At 43.3% G+C, this 20,048-nt stretch overlaps 2 protein-coding genes across 2 annotated transcripts in view; one reads left to right on the forward strand and one right to left on the reverse strand.

Moving 5' to 3' along the window:
• The window catches only part of aven (apoptosis, caspase activation inhibitor), a 32,439-nt gene extending 30,039 nt beyond the window's left edge, over positions 1-2,400 (forward strand). Inside the window, exon 6 of the mRNA XM_030110460.1 lies at positions 819-2,400. Within this exon, the coding sequence (XP_029966320.1) occupies positions 819-949 (131 nt within the window). The 3' untranslated portion in view covers positions 950-2,400. The remainder of the gene's footprint in view (positions 1-818) is intronic.
• Positions 2,033-20,048, reverse strand: part of ryr3 (ryanodine receptor 3) — a 104,768-nt gene continuing 86,752 nt past the window's right edge. Inside the window, exons 79-107 of the mRNA XM_030110457.1 lie at positions 19,690-19,802; positions 17,964-18,015; positions 17,808-17,864; positions 17,608-17,707; positions 16,945-17,024; positions 16,782-16,858; positions 16,627-16,700; positions 15,267-15,281; positions 11,943-12,023; positions 11,752-11,840; positions 11,533-11,661; positions 11,312-11,416; positions 9,991-10,072; positions 8,580-9,865; positions 7,930-7,982; positions 7,686-7,848; positions 7,470-7,556; positions 7,171-7,374; positions 6,960-7,090; positions 6,527-6,569; positions 6,189-6,316; positions 5,897-5,957; positions 5,638-5,784; positions 5,143-5,277; positions 4,413-4,569; positions 4,143-4,207; positions 3,912-4,012; positions 3,764-3,815; positions 2,033-2,409 (exon numbers count right to left, since the gene is read on the reverse strand). Of these exons, the coding sequence (XP_029966317.1) occupies positions 2,314-2,409; positions 3,764-3,815; positions 3,912-4,012; positions 4,143-4,207; positions 4,413-4,569; positions 5,143-5,277; positions 5,638-5,784; positions 5,897-5,957; positions 6,189-6,316; positions 6,527-6,569; positions 6,960-7,090; positions 7,171-7,374; positions 7,470-7,556; positions 7,686-7,848; positions 7,930-7,982; positions 8,580-9,865; positions 9,991-10,072; positions 11,312-11,416; positions 11,533-11,661; positions 11,752-11,840; positions 11,943-12,023; positions 15,267-15,281; positions 16,627-16,700; positions 16,782-16,858; positions 16,945-17,024; positions 17,608-17,707; positions 17,808-17,864; positions 17,964-18,015; positions 19,690-19,802 (3,963 nt within the window). The 3' untranslated portion in view covers positions 2,033-2,313. The remainder of the gene's footprint in view (positions 2,410-3,763; positions 3,816-3,911; positions 4,013-4,142; positions 4,208-4,412; positions 4,570-5,142; positions 5,278-5,637; positions 5,785-5,896; positions 5,958-6,188; positions 6,317-6,526; positions 6,570-6,959; positions 7,091-7,170; positions 7,375-7,469; positions 7,557-7,685; positions 7,849-7,929; positions 7,983-8,579; positions 9,866-9,990; positions 10,073-11,311; positions 11,417-11,532; positions 11,662-11,751; positions 11,841-11,942; positions 12,024-15,266; positions 15,282-16,626; positions 16,701-16,781; positions 16,859-16,944; positions 17,025-17,607; positions 17,708-17,807; positions 17,865-17,963; positions 18,016-19,689; positions 19,803-20,048) is intronic.

A 20,048-nucleotide genomic window follows, 5' to 3' on the forward strand; every position in this document is an offset into this window, starting at 1 on the left:
AAGACCGATGTGACCTTTAGTGGACAGATGGGAGTGCTATGGTCATAAAAGATGGGGGAAAAAAAGTCAGAAAATAAAACAGACGAGGCAGGAAGCCACACAGAGGAGAGGTGCCACAAGGAGATTGAGAGCAGCAGCGAGTCCTCCACTCAGGGCCTCATTGAAGAAAACCGTTTGAAGAATACAGACCGACGTTGAAAACGTCCTTCAAATAACTGAGTTTTTGCTTTAAGTGAAAAGTTTTTCACTAAAAGTATTTGCACTTCTGCTTAAGTAGAGAATGACTGTTCTTCGTCGACCTCTCTCTCTCCATTCACGCCTGCAGCTGCAGAAAAAGTTGTCCAGACTCTTTCCAAAGGACAATAAATTTATGGCATTGGACAAACCGGATTCGTCTCTCACTGGACTTTGTTACTTCAGAGAAAATTATTGTAAGAGCTGCATAGCAGCGCCTTGAAATTCACTAATAACTACATATATTTGTGTATAATTGAAGCAGGAAAATGACAAATTGCCTTTTTTTTTTCCGAGCTCCTTTGTGCTGGACTCTTTCTTGGCTGGATTTTTGCTGGTTGCCTGGCAACAGCCCAGATCTGCTGAGGAGTCCAGCAGATAACTCGGACCTAAACAGCAAATCTGAATGTTTACACTCGATTTTAGAATCAGTAGAGATTACCATACATACCAGAACACGCATGTTGTAGGAGTTTAGGTCGAGTTTGTTGATTTCAGTCTGGATAAAACACGTTCCATGTATTTTAATGTCAAAGTAAAACTCAATGAATGCTGATTTGTTTTTGTTTTTTTTTTATTTCCAGCCTGCAAGGAGGTAAAAGAGGAGGTTCAGAATGAGAAGATGGAAGAGGTTAAAGACAAAGATGGCACGCCTGCAAAGCAGGAGATGACGGAGGAGGACCTGGAGGACTGGCTGGATAGCATGATCTCCTGACCAGCAGGGAAACACTCGGCCGGCGGATAAATATAGAAACTGCACCAAGTTTTCCACACGGCGCACAAGTTCCTGGAGGATCGGTGTGAGGTTTCTCTCGCTCACTCTTCTTTCCCCTTTAGTCTTCTTGAACCAGAGAGAGACAATGTGTTTTGGAGAGGCGGTAACGGTATGTTTCCAACATTCATGAGAATGTGTCAGAATGTTCCCTCAGAAAAGGAAGTCTCTGTTCTTTGTGAGATTGTGAAAGTTACGCGCCGCAGGAGCGACCGATACCGAAACGGGTCACAAACGACACATTTGGTTTATTGCGTCAGTTACTTTATTCATTTCTCCTCCCTCTTCAAAAGAAATGCAGGTTTTTACCAAAGCGACTACATTACATACAAATGGCCATACAATAGCAGTTTGTCGTCAATAAATCCTTGAACTGTTTGTCTCGGTTTCTACTGTGGAAAGAAGTGCAGGCGGGCAAAGACACCACACTTTTGGAACAAAACCAAACTAAGCAACATTTACACAAGGCTTTTTTTTTTCTAGATTTTATACAACAAATGTCTCACGTTCTAAATTTTAAAAGCCACAGAAACTAGCTTCAAACTAATCCAGAACTAGAGCACTGCTTGTGTCGGGAGGGAGAACAATGAGTCGATTTCTTTGCATTGCATAGTTTCTCATAAGGCACATCGGCACTTAATAAACACCTAAAAGTGAAGAAGTGACCTCTGGTCCTCTTGGAAGAACCATCTTGGCTTCAGCCGACCGATTTGAACCGGTTTAAAAAAAAAAAAAGGCAAATCGGGTCTGACTGCTTTCATTCAGTGTTTTTCACTGGATCAACACGAACGGCACACGTCCTGCCAGCTGGGTCGGAAGCAAAGTGACACTAAACATCCCGGCGGTAAATCTAGAAATTGTGCATATTCAGACATTCATTAGTCATGCTGTAACCCTTCACACACACACACACTCACACATCAGATGTTTACACACCAACAAATTGTGCAACAGGTTAAGCAGGTGAAAAGGCAATGTGAGTCAGGATCAAACCGAAAGATCTGCATAAAAGAGGCGTCGTGGCGATTTTTCAGTCACGAGAAAAAGAGGGCTCGAATGCACAAACGCAAAACGTCCAATCATGAGCTGTACGTCTTCGGATCAGTGTGTGTTTGTGTGTCTCAATCAGAATTCGTTCCAAGTTGTGTTCTTTCTTCTCTTTTTTTTTTTTTTTTTTTTTTTTTTTTTGACACCATGGCAGCGTGTTCAGTTTCTGTTAACAGGGTGAAATTCAGTTCAGCGTCTCTTTCGGATAGAAGGAAAGTAGAGAGAGGGGGCGTTCAGGGCAGCAGACGAGGCTGCCCACTCTAACCCAGCTGGTCCTCGTATTGCTTCCGGAAGCAGTCTCCAGTCGGGAAGAAGTCCCAGCATCGCTCCTGGTACATCTTCCAAACGTAAGACTCCTGCAGACGGAAGAAAATGCTTCAGCTTAACACAAGTGTTTTCAAAGAAGAAGTTGCCGTTTCCAACAACGTGTCGGAAACATTCCTCAGATTTTTTGACGGCATGACGCATTTCCTGCAAATTCATCCTTTCCTGACATAAGAGAACACACAAAGAACAGGGTTTTTGTTTAAAATGCCTGTAAACATGAGCATAGTGTGCATAATGCTTTCGTAAGACAAAAATAAATATTTTTGGAGCTTTTAATCTGCAAATAAATTCAACAAATCACACTGTGTGGATTAGAGGAAACAACAGTGACATATTGTTGGTATTTCTGCCTCAAATGTGTCAAAAGCATCTCCAGACGGCTCTCAAACGGCTTACGACAAAAAAAAAAAAGGCAAGAAAACAATACACACTTCCCAATTGTGACAAGCACATTTGAGTTTAATACCATTTAAACAGACGAAGCCAACTCTTTCTGCTAAGTGACTGAATTGTTTCTTTTCAGGAAAGACCTCACATGAAAACAGTCAGATGTTCCTCTTAAGGGCTCATTTTTTCCAAGCAATTGAGTATTTCGTTAAGGTCAGAAATGCACCGGTTTCCGTACGATCTAACTCATCTGGGGAAACCGGTTGCTCGGCAACAGTTCATCGCTGCGCCTGACGGTAAACAAACATTACTGTACTTTGATTTTGGTGATTTTTCAGCTGTAAGTCACAATTGGAGCAAACAAAAAAAAAAGATAGTTTAAGAGAAATTCTGGTTTCTAGCAAAGTGCATTTCCTCATTTAAAAAAATATATACTGCAATATAAAACCATTAAATGGTTTTAGCGCTTGCAAAATGCCACATATAGAATCAAAATCTTTCTTCTGAGTGAGAACATTTCATATAATTTGATAAAACTGCCAAATGAAATTAGACACGAATGACACCAAACTGCCTTTTTATGTTGCCTTCATTTAATTGCCAATTACTGAGCTCAAAGTCTTTCCCTCCTCCTCACATCTTTAATTAAAAAAAATTAGGGATCCAAGTCAGTGGTTGGTCTTGGCTTGGATTTATTCTCCAGGAGAAGCTGAATCTCGCTCTTTCTTTGGTGTAACTTCAAGTTTCCCTTTTTGCTAAATGTAAGGGCATCGAACAAAGAAAAGACGACTCAAATCTCAGGTGCAATGAAAAGTTAATATAAGAAAAGTCAAAGCGAGCCCACGCGTTCTCCCTCCTTCCTGCACTTGTGCAACATCTCAGCCCACTGGATGTGTTGCGTAAGTAAACCTGGAGTTGGGACTCGGTAACCTTCCTGTTCTCGCTTTCTTATCTTGAGGTCGGTCGCAGACATGAGTTCTGAAACCCGTCACGTACCTGACCCGTGTGCTCCGTCTCGTCCTTGTTGATCAGGTACATCAGGAAGAACCTGCGACACGAGGAGGGAGGGGGCGAGTGGTCAGAAACACTGAAACCCTGCGCCGGCGGGGGATTTCTGTTTGTTCTACTTTAATGCTGCACTTACAGGTAGTTGGCTAAGTTGTGCTCTTGTAGGGTGTGGGTTTCAAACCCGTGAGGTGTCCGGTCGAAGTAGTCGTTCCCAATGCCACAGATGAAACATTTGGTCTGAATGAGGAAGAAGAAGGTTACAGAGTGAACAGAGCCCGGACGATGAAATCTGAAGATTACCGTTGATTACATTTTTAATCAGGAAAATGCTGAAAACCGCCTGGTGAGCGTTGGTACCGATTCTTACCTCCATGTCCTCCTTCACCTGCTCCTGCTGGTCTCTCAGCTCACCGAAGGCGTCGATGATCAGACCTGAAGGAAGTGGCAACATTCATGACAGTGAATGAAAACATGCACTGAATGTACACGGTCAGTCAACTGTTGCAAAGAATTTTGAATGCAAAGAAAATTAAAGCGTCAAACATTGACTTTTTCATGATGAATTTGTGCCTCGTAACATGAACACAGAACCAGGAGGTTTCAAACGGGGGTAGCGTTGCGAGGGGACTTGAGGTACCCTGGATGATGGCCAGCAGGATGACGATGACGAAGAAGAAGAAGGTGATGTCGAACAGGATGCGGTAGAGCTCGTAGGGATCTCCGGCCGGGTCCTCCAGCTCGTCTCCGATCCCGCCTCCGGCTCTCACGCCCACGTACATGTGGAACAGGTAGCACTGCAGGGGGGGGACGAGCGCGGGATTTAAAACGGCTGGAATTCATTCAGTGGACGCAAGGATGGGAAAACTGGAAGGGATCTGTGCTGCTTGTCTTATTTTGAGTCTGAGAATTTGTTCTCATTCAGTACAAAGTAACAGGAACGGGGCAGGAATGCGCCGGGGACAAGGTTGAGAGAGACGTCCGAGCGCCGGGAGAATCCGAACATTGCAAATTCAAAAGGAGATGAAATACATTTTCCTGAGTCCTTGTAAATACAATTGGCTTCTGTTTAGAGGCCAAATGCTTTGACATTAGAGATTAATTTTGAAAAAAAAAGTAACCACGAAAATTAAAAACGTTCAGAGCTGAATGCAGCCACTCCACTGCAGAAGCGGCTTTTGCCTTCATACCTGATCAAGGCCGCATGACTCAAATGTTTATCCAAAATAAAATAAATCAGAAGGGAATCTTTTCAAGCTCCAAAACATTTGCTTTTTTGCTGAAGGCTGAAACCCTTTTCTCTCCTCCCGAGTTTAACGTCGGCTCCCTCTCTTCGGGCAGGAGGAGCAGTTGGAGGCGCTCACACCTACCGTCATCATGTCATCGCACTTCATGTCGGGCTCGTCCTCGTCCTCGCTCTTGTTGTAGAACTTCCTGAAGAAGTTGAAGGCCACCACGGTGTAGAGATAGACGACCACGGCCAGCAGGCCCACCGTCAGCACCAGCTGCGGGCAGAGAGAGCGCACCGTCACACAGCGTTTACTGGAATTTAGAGGACTTTGTTGACGATTCGATTTCCTTCCACAACACAGAAACTTCAGGACAACAGCTGAGTTGTGAGTGTTTCTCTGTTCTACGATGGACCGCTGACACACCAGTGATAATTTACAGTGAGACGCTGCACTCATGGAGATTCATGTGAGACATGAAGGGAATAAAGGCATTTATCCTCAGAATGAAACAGCTTTTCTGCTAATTCAGTTGAAGCATCATCTGCTTGCAGAGGAGTGAGGCTTTTGATTCTCCTCCTTCCCCTGAATGTTTCTTATTTGGACTCTGGCGCTCCCTGCTGGTGCAACACTTGCCTGCTTGCCGTTGTGAGTGACGGAGGAGAGGATGGTGCGAAGGGTCTTGAAGCCCATGGCAATGTCCAGGAGATGGGCGGCGAAGAAAAAGTTGTTGAAGTGTCCAAAAATGGACATGGTGGTGTACCAGATCAGATACAGGAAGTTCTGAAGGAGAGAGAAAGATAAAAACATCGAACAACCAAATTCAATTATCAATGCACTTCACCACATTTTGTCTTATGTCGTCTATTTTCGTACAAGGATATAAAACACTTACGTTATCAGTCAAGACCACTCCCATTTTCCAGATGTGGTACTTTGTATCAATGGAGCTCAGCCTGTAGCGAGAGAGTAAAACGTTTCATTATAACCACAGGAAATGTGTCTGACCTGTGAACCACATCAGTAAATAAACAGATATTCACACATTTTTACAACAGAAACATAAGTGGTGTGATGTTTCGGGATCTGTGATTCAGCGATGAAGCTGTCTGCAGGCCATGTTCACGCCTGCAGACGTGCAGCGGCTCAACAGTGAACAGACTAATATGTTTGATGTGATTTCTCACCAGGACACCAGCGAAGCTTCTTTCTCCACAGTTTCCACGGTGGGGTCGAAGTCCAGGGCGCTCTTGTCCAGACCCAGGAGCTCAGCGATACGCTCAGCCCCGTACAGGTCGCCGTATTTGTTGATCACCTTCAGACAAAGAAAGAAAAAAAAACAAGACGGATCAGATTGTTTCAATCAGAGCTGTTTGGCAGAGGAAGGAAACTTCTACTTCTTTTGAAGCACAGATACTTATGTCTGTAATTAAAACACAAACATGGATGAATAATATACTAAAGTTTGTCCCAAGAACTGGGAGAATTCAAGCAAGAAAAGTGTGAATCCTTTTCTCTCACTCACCTTGCGTTTTATAAACTTGTCCCAGTAGTTATTTGGGAAAGAGCTGTGAAGAAAGTCGAGAGTTGAGAGTCGGATTCCCATCGAGGATGAACATTGGTCAAATACAGTAAGTACAGTTCACTGATCCTTCACAGAGAGACACAGCAACATGAACCTGACCAATGTGGATAACAATTAAGTGAAAACATAATGTTAGGATAACTCTTTATACACTCAGTATGGTTACATTTGAAATCTCAGTGTTTTGAAAGCATCTATTGAAATGTTTTGCTACTATCTGAAAAATAAGGACGCTAACGACAGCTTTCAGCTCTTCACTCCAGCGAATCTGTCATGTTTGACGATCTGTGCTAAAAAGAAAAAAAAAAAGTGTAGAAAAGTACTTCTTGTAATTCATGAGCACTGAAAGGCAGGAAGCAACACTTGGACTCACGGGGTGTTGATGACCAGTCGGTCCCACTGGCCTTTGATGTCGTCGTCAGACGGCTGCTCGGTGATGTACAGACCGTCGAACTCAAGCTTCCGGGCGATCTCCTTCTCCCTCTTGAAAATGACCAAGGGAACCTGGAAGCGCCACAGCAGGACCGTGAGCGAAGCCGCCTTGGGCTCAGCGGACGCGGCGCCGGCGGCCGGCACCCCCCCACCTTCAGGTAGTAGTATCCGACCAGGCAGAGCAGTGAGATGACGGTGTGGAAAACGGCCAGGAAGCGCAGCGTGGGCAGCATGTAGCCCGTGCTCTCCTGCAGCACGAACTCATCCATGTCGAAGAGCGTGTCCTCGTCGTCCTCCTCGTCCTCGCCGCCCCAGCGGTTCTCGTCGTCCGCTTCTTCCTCGGCCTCACCGGTGACCTGAAGAACAAACAGGAACACGATTAAAGTACAGGCGCGCCTAAAAATGAGGAAGTCTGTGGAAACATCTCTGCATATTACTCGTCTTTGTTCACCTTATAGAAGAGCAGGATGAAGTTGATGGCGAAACATACGAACAGAGCCAGGAAGCGCAGGTTGTAGAAGTTACGAGCCAAGTAGTTCTGTAAGGAAAAGGCGTGTTTTTTTTAAATAATAAACGGACAGCGTTTGCTTCCTCCCCCAAAATCTACCACCACCACCACCACTCCCAAAACAACCATTTAATGTTTCAAACTTGAAAGAAGACTCACCAGCATCTTGGTGAAATAGACGTCGAGAACAGCAAAGATGCTGGACATGAAGGCGGGCGCCGCCTCCTTAGGCTGACTGGATCTGGTCTTGGCCTTCTCCTCGGCCACCGGCTCCTTCGCCTCCTCCTCCTTGGGTTTATCCTCCTTCTCCTGGTTCTCCGAGCTGCATCGATCACATGTTTTTAACTTTACACTTCTGTTGGTGTCTGTGTGAAAACTGCTTTTGGTGATAAATGTCACTCACTCTGCTTTCTCGGGTTCATTCTCAGGGGCTTCGACAGGCTTGGCAGCAGCTTTCTGCAATGGGAGGGATTTATTTTCATAACTAGATATGTGAAAGGCTTGGAGAGAGAAGAAAGCCACGTTTTTCAGCTCATCTGTGAAACTTTAAGCAAATTTTACATTGAGAAAAATTCAGATTGTCTTTTTCTTCAGACTCCAAAAATGACTGTTTCCTCTGTTAAACACGGCTTTAAATAAGCTACAACCTGCAAGAAAATGTGTAAAAGGAAAAACATCCAAAATGGATAAAATGGCAAGGTATGGTTAGAAATAGTTGAACACATAAGTCAAACAATTAGAATTTCTAAAACACTTTTAACACCTTAAAAAACAACTGAAACAATGAAAAATAGTGAAAAATGAATAAAACTGCTGTAAAAGCTATAAAAGATGTGGTGAAATGTTTACTGTTCTAGACTGTAAAATGAAACTTCAGTGCAACATAAGACATCAGATGTCACTAAAAGCTCATGTTCTGCGCTACAGATACTTTAAATGTTCGACACGTTTTCAGGGACTGGATGATTTTCTGTCTTATTTGTAGCAAAGTTACTTTTATTTTGTTCAGAACTGCTGCAGCCCTCAGATCGAGTGTTTGGATGGTTTCCAGACCTTCTTGGAGTCGGCGGCAGAGGAGTCGGCGGTCAGTTCGGAGACGTCCCCCAGGCCGGGCTCCACGTGTTTCCCCCCTTCCTTCTTGGGCGCCGTCAGCAGCTCCAGCATCACGTCGACCTCGGCGATGTCCCCCGCCGGCGCCATGGCCGCGTCCAGGCTCCCCGACGACTCCACGGCCTCCACCTTCTCCCCTTCCATGGCGTCCCCGTGGATCCCGAACTGCGTGGGGTCGGGCATGTTCCCCAGGATGTCCGTCACCTTCATGTTCTTGGCTCCTTCCACGAGCCCGCCGCCAAACATGGAGGACCAGATGAGGTGGAAGAAGCCGAAGACCAGGCTGTAGATGCCTTTGAAGAAGCCCGTGAAGAGCATCCAGAAGAAGGAGAAGAATCCCACGATTATCTCCTTGATGCTCAATTTCTTCACTTTCTTCAGCTGCTTGCGCACGTTTTTGATGGAGAAGACGCTGCGCACGTGTTGGATCTTCTTCTTGACGGAGCGGCAGGCGGTGGTGAAGGCCGAGGCCGACTCCAGGGCGGCCTCCTCCTCCGCGGCCAGCTCGTCCAGGATGGTGTGTCCGTCCTCGTCCTCCTCCTCCTCGGGCTGCTCCACCGCGTCCGGCTCGGAGATCTGCGACGCCAGCTGCATCTCAAAGATGGTGTCCTCGCAGAAGTTGACGAACATCTCCATCTTCTCGCTCTCGCCGCCCTCGTTCACCACGTCGAAGATGAACTGCCGCTTGGACTCCTTGACCTGCGGCTTCTCCCACTGCTCGCGGCTCGACTCGCTGATCTCGAAGTAGACCCTCTCGATCCGCTTGGCGCTGCCCATGATTTCGATGCGGCCCAGGTACGGCTCGAAGTAGCTGAGCACGCTCTCCGCCAGGTCCAGGAAGCTGCCGAGGCGCGAGTCGTGGGGCATGTGCTCCGACAGGTTGGTGAGCAGCACCGCCACGTTGAAGCCGATGTCTTTGGCCGGCTCGTGGAACCGCTCCACGAACTCCTTGTAGTTGAACATGTCGTTCTCGTCCGCCTCGGCGCACGAGAGCAGGAACTCGATCTCAGACTGGCTGTACTGCTTCTGGCTCTCCATGGACTTCTGGAACTCCTTCTTAGATATGATGCCTTTACACTCGGGGTCGTACTCCCGGAAATTGTCGGATGTTGTGAGGTCCTTCAGCTTGAGGAACATGTCGAAGAATTTGAGGATCATCTCCACGTTGTTCGACGACTCCATCAGAGTGTCGACCATCTGCTTCCCGATCGTTCCGTTCACCACATTCCCTGCAGGACAGACACAGATGATCATTACTATCTGTGATTTTGCTGAATCGGCTACGTCGACACGCCTCCTATCAATACTTCTCTTCAGTAAGTGCAGACGGTGAAGCACGGCTCCAGACTCTTACCCTCCAGCAGCGACAGCAACATGACAACCATGTCTTTCTGTAAATCCATCAGCTCCTTCAGCAGCTCAATCTGACTGGCGTCCTGAGAGACAAGTCATTAAACACACGACTGATTAGACCCAAAGATCAATGAGTCGTTTGAGAATGTATGAATCAGAAATCAGTCGGATATTATCATCATTTGGTTCATCCTGGAATCAATTTTGACATTGTGTTCACAGTTCACTTTCTGATACTATATCAAAATACATTTTAGCTTCATTCAGATCCATTAATTGATCTTAAACTAATCCTATGGGCCTTTTCATGATCGTGAGCCCTAACTCCAATATGTCCAGTATATCTTATAACTTTAACATTTTACTATCCAGTGGACTAATTTTCTGCCTGATCTTGTTCTGTACTTTAGTCGATGACTGTTATTGTAAATGTACCGTATCAATACACTGGATTCAACTCTTGATATATTTCATAGGGAGTCTTTAATGAGGCACGGTATTGGTCTAAATGCATCACAGGTCTCTCTTGTAAATGCGACCCTGGGTCTCAATGGGATAACCTGTATAAATAAAGGTTAAATAAAAATAAATTTAACTTCCCATGTGACACCAACCCTAATGTGTGGTTCTTTCTACATTTTGGGAACATTAATTTGGTGTTTATTTTAAAGAAATATAGAATTTGTACAGAATAGCTTTTCAATTTACATATTTAGCTACTTTGATTTTCTTTAACGCTATATCTAATTATTATTTTTTTAATGAAATTCATTTAGCATGAATCTCAATTCAGAAACTTTTAATCGAAAGCAGGACTGGAATATGAAGATTTAACATTAAAAAAATGCAGTATTTCTACATGCTTTCACTACTTACTGTTCAAATTTTTTAAATGAGATTCACCTTATTTGTGTTCCAACAAAAAACATTTTTTGAAGCTTGAATAACCTCGAACGGTGTTTGGATGCAGAAAAAATTAAGCTGCATTTTTAATGAATCTGTTTAAGGAACATTTAGAGACAATAAGTGGAAGTGAGGACAGTTCATCAGGACAAATATGTCACATTCTCATCTATACTGATTGATTGAAGACTGGCCATTTTCATTTTTCTTCATTCTCGTGCTAAAAGTGTATTTTGGACACTGAAGGGGTTTGATAACCAATCACGTCAGAGGGCACAAACGTTTTTCTATAGTTTTTCATAATAAACAGCTACATAGTTTGAGCTGAATAAACATAGTTGGAGTATTTAGAGCTTTCGATCGCTGATCAAGCCACACTAGTCCGCTCCATCTGTCCTCTTTGAAAGACTTTAAAATACCTGAGACAGCTTCATCTGCATGTTAGCAAACACATGCAGGAAACCAACGACCGCATCCCAAAGTCTGCTGTGCGCCAAACTCTGCTGGTTTCCAATACACGGGCCCTGCAAGAGCACAGAGATGTCAGGAAGAGGATGAACTATATATCTCATGACATGTTAAATAAAAGTAAATGGACTCTTTACTTTAAGGATTCAACGGGGACAGATCAGCTTCTTACCTGAATATACTCAGTCAGCGAGTTGAAGATCTGTTTGGCTACAGATAACGCCTTGGAGAAGTTGACTTTTCCGGTCTCGTCAATCACATCTTTGCCAGAGTAGTACCAGTAGAAGTCACTGATAGATTCCTAATGAACGGCGAAAAGCAAGGTACCGTAAATGATCACAGTGACAATGATACGGATGAGTATCAGCAAGAGCTTTGTGATTTCCCACACCTGCAGCCGCAGCAGATAGTCCACAGTGCTGATGATGATGTTCACTGTGGTCGTGTTGCCAGTTTGGGTTCGCAGGAAGTTCTGGAAATCTGACAAACAAATATCCTCTTATGTTCCACTGCGCAAAACTAAAGCAAAACAAATGAGTCCCACATGATGTGAAAGTGCCAGACAGACAGAAGTGGCCTCACCTCCATTGTGCCCCTCGCAAAGAAGTTGCAAAAACCGGAAAAGATCTTTAGTAAACTCATCGTTCTGTAGTACCTTGGAGCCTTGAGAGAACACACATTCAGGTGAATACAGCTGAAAATCCACACGGATGTATGTATTTGACATGTGAGGAGGGTGTGCGATCCGTGAAGCTCCCCTCAAAAGCAATTAATATGAGGCAAGCAGGACAGGTTTCATGTTCAAAACATTTTTGAAGTCCAGAGCCTTTAGATTGCAGGTTGAAAACTGAATCCAAAGTGCGTTTTTTTTAGGGATGTGCGAGTACCGATACCAGGTATCGGTATCGGGCCGATACTGGCCTTATTTCAAGGTATCGGCTACTCGTGAAGGCTACCGATGCCAGCCGCCGATACTCACGGCAAGAAAACCCCACGCGTAGTAAGCCCTCCTCACCAGCAGTTGGCGGTAGTACAACCAAATGGGATGCAAGCTGCCGACAAACATGAAGGAGGAAGAAGCTCCTCTCTGGGAGTCGCTGACAGGCGCAGGGCTACACTACAGCGGGCTGACTTCTCCATGAGTCTCATCCAGAGCAGAGACAACAGGAATGAATCCAGAACGGCTGCTCGTCTCACCAAAACTCCGCCGGTGTGGAAATTCTTTTATACAAGTGAAAACGAGCCGAGCTTTGCAGAATGCTAACTCTGCAATGCTAAAATTGCTAAAGGAGGTGCGCGATGTTGTTCATTTACCACTATTAATTTGTTGAAACACCTCAGGGCGAAGCTTGTGGACGAGAGTCTGACACTGTTAGGGTTGCCAACTCCCAGAGATTGAAATAAGGAACACCTCTCGCGGGCAGCTGAAAAAAACTGGGTTTTTGGGGGGTGAAAAACGCATATATAACAGCATTTTGCCACAGTTATACCTATTACAGACTGTAAAAACACATTAGGTTACTGCATTACACCTACAGTAGCAAGATTGTAATAACTCATGATCAGCTTGATCTGTTTGTATTTGAGGCCTACAGTGAGACAGTTATCATTCCAGTATCATCATGATGGACAGCAGCTCTCAGCCACTGCACCGGACGGTAGAGCAGCTCAGCAGCTCCTTCAGAGGAGACTGAGACCCTCAGAGCAGGAAGGAGCTGCCACAGGTCTCTCATCCCCACCGCTGTCAGACTGTACAATTCTACTGTGTGGAATATGTGCAATAATCCTGGACATTATAATATCCTGCACCCCCCCTAAAGAAATTCAGCGACACTTTATCATCCATTCACTCTGCTGTATCCATTCACTCCGCTAAAACATATTGTACATATTATATATCATACTGTATAATTATATATTGCATCATATATTGCATATTGTATTGTATATATTGTATATAATATATATATATGTATATCCTGTTATATTTTTAAGATTCAGGTTGTACATACAGTTAAATCTTTATTGTCTTTTGCTTCTATTATCAATCCTACTATGATTTGCACTATCATTTGTTAATTATTGCACCATTCATTACTTTTGCACCCCGCTGTGGGTTCTATGAGCCTATACACCTGTAAATTTCTCCACTGTGAGATTGATAGAGTCTTCTATTCTATTCTATTCTATTCTATATTTATTGCTAAATGTGCAAAATAACATCAAACAGCTGCTGTCGCTTCTGGATTTTAACATGTTCTTTTTTTTATTTTCAACTAAAAAAGTGCAAAATCAAAGCTGAAAAACCTTCTGAACAAAAAAACCAACAAGGTGTAATTTCTAAACTGAAAACACACCACAGTCTGCAGCAGCAGACACACATCAATGAACTAAACATGATATATCCGATATGGAAACAGCACAAACTTACATGTCTCTGGAAGCCATGCTGCGCTGCTTTAATGTTTTGATTTCCTTCTTCCCATGCGCTCTGTGACCAATGAGCTGCCGTAGCCTACTAGGAACGGTCTTTTTTTGACCAATGAGATAAGAGTGATTCTGTTGTCGAGCCATCTCTGTCAGCTCATTGGTCACAGAACGTCAGAGAGCCGGTGAACATTTTACCGTAAGTTTTCAAAAAAAAGCGCAAGTTCCTTTTCTCACGTTTTGGCTCTCACAAAAATACGGAACAAAGTGCGTTCCTTTTCATCTCAGTACGGAACGCACACTTTTACATCCAAATACGGAACGATTCCGTTTTTCAAGGAACGGTTGGCAACTCTAGACACTGTTGTGCTGGAAAAAAAGAAAACTCCGGCAGCAACTCGACGGCAAACTCTGCAGAAGACCGAGAAACTGAAGAGCAGAGATCCGAGAGCAGCACAAATAACACGAGCAACTCTTTAAACTCAGGGGTTTTTCTATCTTTGACTTTAGTTCATAAAAAAATCATTAAAATTAGTACATTTAAAAACCTTAGTTTATGTAAAGTGTAAAACTCAGAGAAATTGTTTTATCTTGCACTTAATTTCATTTAAATAAGTGCAAACTCAGAGTTGCTTGTTTTATTTTTCAGACTATTATTTTGGACTTAAACGTAGTGGCTGGGCTGCCTTTTTATTGGAAATAAAATTCATTTTCAAAAATAATCTCATTGCATTATTTTACATTTTATGTATATAAAGTATCGGTATGCAAGTATCGGTATCGGTGAGTACTGAAGATGAAGTACTCGTACTTGGTATCGGTCTGAAAAAAAGTGGTATCGCACATCCCTAGTTTTTTTTTTTTTTTTTTTTGTAAAAATGCTCTTTTATTGAAAAACAGTGAAACGCGAGGACATTTCCATAAGCTGGGGGAAGCCCGACAACTTTCACATGCAGGCCGCCATCGGGCCTGACGGGGAGGATCGTTTCAAGAAGAAGGACGAGGTTATGTCATTAAACCCGATCGCCAATGAGACGATCCGGTCCAGAATAAGCACGGATCAAATCATGTGAAAGTTTGACATACGTATCGTAACCAGCTTTGTGAAATAAGCCCAAGTCCAAAGCAAGACAAAGCTTTGCTTAGGCTGTGGAGGAGTCCACAGACCTGCAGTCAAACCCTTGAGAGGTGGCACTGATAGCCTTAGAAAGACATGTCTGAGCATCAGTCATTGGATTTGCGTTAGTCGATGTTAACATGGAGGGAAGGAGGGGGGACAAATAACACAGAGAAAAGGACAGACAATGGATTCCAGGGATCCACTTTCTATGTCGGCATGCACACTATCTCCCTACAGACACCTGGGAGGGGGGAGGGCTGGAGGGACCACAGGGAGTATGGACCACAGATGTTGGAGGGGGTGAGACATTCAGGGGGGGAAGCAGAGCCATGTCAGGATGATCTAGATTTGCTATTTACCCCGTTTAGTGTGGACTGCCATCGATGGGATTTTAAAATGACAAGAAGGAGACAAACAATACACGAAGACATAAGCAAAAAGAGAGGACATTGAGTTACAATACAAAGGAGATATGAATATATCAGCTACGAGTGGGAAAAAAAAACAAAAACATGCAGTTTTTAATTTACACGGGGAAGAAAAATCTTCAGTCCTGGTTTGTATCTAAGTTTAATCTTAACACCAAATCAGAATCAAAACGTCGGTACCAGTTACAGAGACACGAGTAGTAACAGTGACTTGTTAAACACAGAACTCAGTGGAAATGTTTAGCAAAGGACTGAAGGATGAAAAGACAGACACAGAGTGAAGAGTGTTGAGCGTATGTACAGATCGTTGTTTAATGCTGGACCATGTTCCCCGAACGGCTGAAAGATCCCCAGACTCTGAATGCATGGACAACGAGGAACTGATAGATTATTCAGTGCTGGCAGCCATGTTTCTTCAGAATAAAGCTTACTGTTTTAAGCTTGCTGATTTTTAGAAGAAGAATGCATTTGTGGGATGAACAGCAGAGCGCAGTATGAAGGCAGCGGCCTACAAATATGGGCTTAATATTCTGTTTCATTTCCAACACGGCTTAAAAAGCCATTGACTTTTGGTTTCAGCCTCTGACGCTCAAATACTGCTAAATATCCAGTATCTATTCTTTAGTCAGACAACCTCAAATATGGGTGAATAACAGATTAAGGTGTTCGGCAGAAAACATTTAATAAATGTTTCATAGCTGAAATTGACATGCTCAGCTCTGCTGTCCATCCCAGAAATGCAGTTTGCTTATAAAAACAAAATTACCGTAGATTGTACAATTGTACATTTATAGCCCAAAACTATTCTTCTTGACAAAGAAAAAACCTATCAAACACAAATATTCTCACTTTTTTAACTGTGCTAGCTTAACAAAACACTAATAGTAGGATAAACTATTCATTAATATAGTTTCATCATTAATTTTTTTATATTTTTTACAACAAAAAAACAACATAAGGACACCACAGTGACGACTTCAGTGACTTCAACACAAGCGACAAATTACTCATATGAATCAAAATTCACATTGACAACAATGAAATTTTGATTTTTTTCAAAGGCTATACAGAAACCACTAATAAGGACGTAACATTTATTAACCTCATCGAATCGATGCCAACGTTGAATATTTGTCATGGTTCAGCATTAGTTTACTGAGGAGGAACAAGTTGTGTCTTTTTTTGTTTTAGAGTCAATACTGAACTTCAAGGCGAGGAAATACTGTCAGAAATATGGAGCTCGAAAGGGAAAATACGCTGACGAGCTCCAGTATTCCATCCTTTCACTTACTTGAACCTTCTTCTGTCACCATGCCAAGTCCTTCTGCTTTGTTTTGCCTTTCAAATGCATTCAGGTCCAGGACACTGGGAGGAAACACTTGAAAGTCAGGTTCCAGCACCAGAAGCGTGTTGTTTATGCAGCAGGGATGAGATCGCCGGGCCTACCTGCACGACTGCATCAGTCCTGAGAGACTCTTGAAAAACCCTGCGTCTCTTTTCTCTTTCAAGTAATCAAGCATTTTCTGTGGAAAGAGACAGGAAGGTATGAAGTATTAAGTTCCTGTCTCTGGTATGACTCTACACTTCGACAAATGCTGAGCAGACTCGCCTGCTGCACTTGCACGTTGCCTCCATTTAGGATGGAGATGCCCAGTTTGAGGGTGCAGGTGACCATGGGGCCCAGACGCCCTGCAGGAGAAGCAGCAGATAAAAGCTGTCATGGGAACCTTAAAAATATCAGTATTTTAACAAACCGCACAGGAAGACAGTCTAGTTTATACTCCTGGATTAACTTTGTACCCAAACAGCGACTTTCTCCCCATTTATTCCCTAAAACTCCACAGTGTGCATTAAAAAATAAACTCACATCATATCACATAAAAGAAGGGGCGTTTGAATAAAACACTTATTAATTCTCAGGAAGTGTTTTTCATTTTGTGCCCGAAGATAGTTTTCTTTGAAACACAGAAAAACTAAAGAAACAATGACCCAGAAAGCTTGGTTGTGCTGAGTGTATGGAGAAATTTTAATAAATCAGGTTAAGACAAATTAAGTACAGTAAAATAACACAAAATCCATAAACCCAATTGCTACAATTCCTCAAAACAGCTTCCGCTCAGGCAAATAGATCTTGGTTTGTGTGCTGAATGGTCGGCTGGTGTCCAGTCATTAAAAGAACAATGTTATCCATCGTTTGTAAAAGATCACAGAGGTGTTTCCTGTTAAAAACAGTTTTCATTGATGGAGCGATGACAAACCCGAGCCCTCGTACCTTTACTGGCGCTGATCATCTGCAGCACCATCTCAGCAGCGCCGCGAGCGTGAAGCCGCGCCTGCTGGTACAAGATCTTCTGCTTTTCCATCTCCTTTTCCTGCAGGCCAACACACACACAGACACACACACACCAATAATACCTAGCAAAAACAGGCTTTTTAAGGAGGTTTAAAACCTCTGCAACAAAACCAAAGAACCTCAAATGTCTTTTCTTTCCCTTCTTCCTCTTCTTCTTCCTCATCCTCTGCACAGCTCTGAAAACACAAAGGTCCAAGATTTAAAATGTTAAACACAGGAAAGACTTACAAAATATTTTTTAAAGAATTGATAAAAGAACCTTAAAAAGGGCCTACCTTTGCCATCATATCCGCGTACGCAATATACAAAGGATCTTCTTCCAAGTGACTGAAAAAAGGAGATCATGTTTGATTTACTTTAAATTATGAGCGACGACCAATCAGGCAGGTGGATGAAGAAAAGCCTGATAAACAATTAATCACAATAACTGCATTTTTAGCACTATTTCCTATGGAGACAGGTTAAAAAAAGCATTATTTCCTATGTTTCAGTTCAATATTTTCTGTTTGGCACAAGACATTATTGTAACACACCGATTTTATGACAGTCACAGTTAGTTACTATTGATACTGAAGAGTCAGCAGCAGAGGCGGAGCGTGGGTCTCAGTACAGAGCCCGTTGAGATCATTCTCAACGGGCCCTTACATAGTAGTTTTACCATTCAAACAATACCTCATGCGACCATCAAACAACACACTAATGCTCACTTTTATTGAGCCAAGCAAACCTATATGCCTCAGAAAGCAGAATAAAGTCACAGACCAGTTCACAAACTTGTTCTTAAGAACAAATACACCCACCCACACCCACACCCACACACAAATGCAGCCTGACAGCTGTCAATCTCAGAGCGTCCGCTGTCCATGGTGCTGAAAGCTCAGATTAAAAAGTCACGGGCTAAATCTAAACCATTTTTGAAACAGCTTAAATGTAAATTGAACACAGCTGGTCTAAAATTACACAATCTATTCAGATAGATATAGACACAGCTATCTATATCTTTTGGAATTCACTACTGTATATTAGAAAAAAATAGACTCGGCGTTCTCTTATAGTTGAGAGCAACACAAGGCACATTCAGATAGTCAGGTGTTTAAGACCACAGCATTCCGATGAAGATAATATTTTTGAAGGTTTCACTGACTCACCAATGGCTCCGTCGTTAGGTTTTGGGTAGTACCGCTAGCGGCTAGCACAGTGTTTAGCATACTGTTTAACTTCCCTCCAAAGAGTTCAGATCAAGTGCAAAAGAAAAAACTCGTTCATGCCGCACAGCCAATCAGCGCTGGCTTACAGCTCTGATGCATTCATGTCCAGTCGTAATGTAAGAATTGGCAAATTGGAGCCCACAATCATATGCTATACGTTCTCGCACACACTGCACATTTTATTATAAGAATTTATTTACGAGTAAATGTGAACACATCACATGAAACAGGCCCTATGACCTTATGGGCCCTGGGGCGACCGCCCCCTTGCCCCACTCTGGCTCTGCTACAGGTCAGCAGGTTTGATGCTTTTGTTGTACATGAAAATGAGAATGTTGCCAAACATCTGTCACCACTGAAATTTCTCTAAAGTCCCGTTTACTGGAGAAAGAACCCCTTAATGCTTAAAAAGCTAATTTCCACAGAGTATAACGTCATATGAAAATTAGCCAAAAACTGCTAATAGTAATTGGTATCTGTGTTTTGCATATTTCACCGTCTCTCTGAATGCTCATTGATTATTTCAGTCGTTTCACTGCTGCATTTTCCAATTGTTAATTAGTTCACTGGCCTGTTTCTTTAAGGAACTGCAGCCTGCAGGCTGTCTTCGCCCAACTCAATAATATACCTTCAGATAAACTTAATGAGTGAATAAGTTATTAGTGCAGGGAACTCTGCTCGCTTGATATAAATAATGCAGCATTACAGGTACTTGCACCTGAAGACCAGCTTTATTGACGAAGGAAAATATTACTTAAATTCTCAATAAGCACAATAAGTCAGTTAGTTTCACCTTCTCTCGGTGAGAGCGTTGTGGCTGAAGTGGAGGATGAGCTGGTGGAGGGGGTCCGGCTGGATCTCAGCCACCTCCTCTTCCTCCTCCTCCACAATCTTCATCGGGGTTTTCTGCAGGAGTCCACAGGGGCGAACGGTCAGCTCTGCTTGAACCTGAGCCGCCTCACAGTCCTCCCCAGCTAAGCTTTCTTCCAACACCTATTATCTTTACAAACTGAACTGATGTGATCAACAACACTGAAATGGGCCGGTGACATTCATCGAGCACCGCATGCAGATGGGTTTGTTGTTTTCTGTCCCTGTTATGTTTGGAGAGGACAAAACAGGAAAGTCATGAGTGGAGGATGGGCGGTGTTG

The sequence above is a fragment of the Salarias fasciatus genome, chromosome 15 (assembly GCF_902148845.1).
Source record: "Salarias fasciatus chromosome 15, fSalaFa1.1, whole genome shotgun sequence".
NCBI classification, from domain to species: Eukaryota; Metazoa; Chordata; class Actinopteri; order Blenniiformes; family Blenniidae; genus Salarias; species Salarias fasciatus.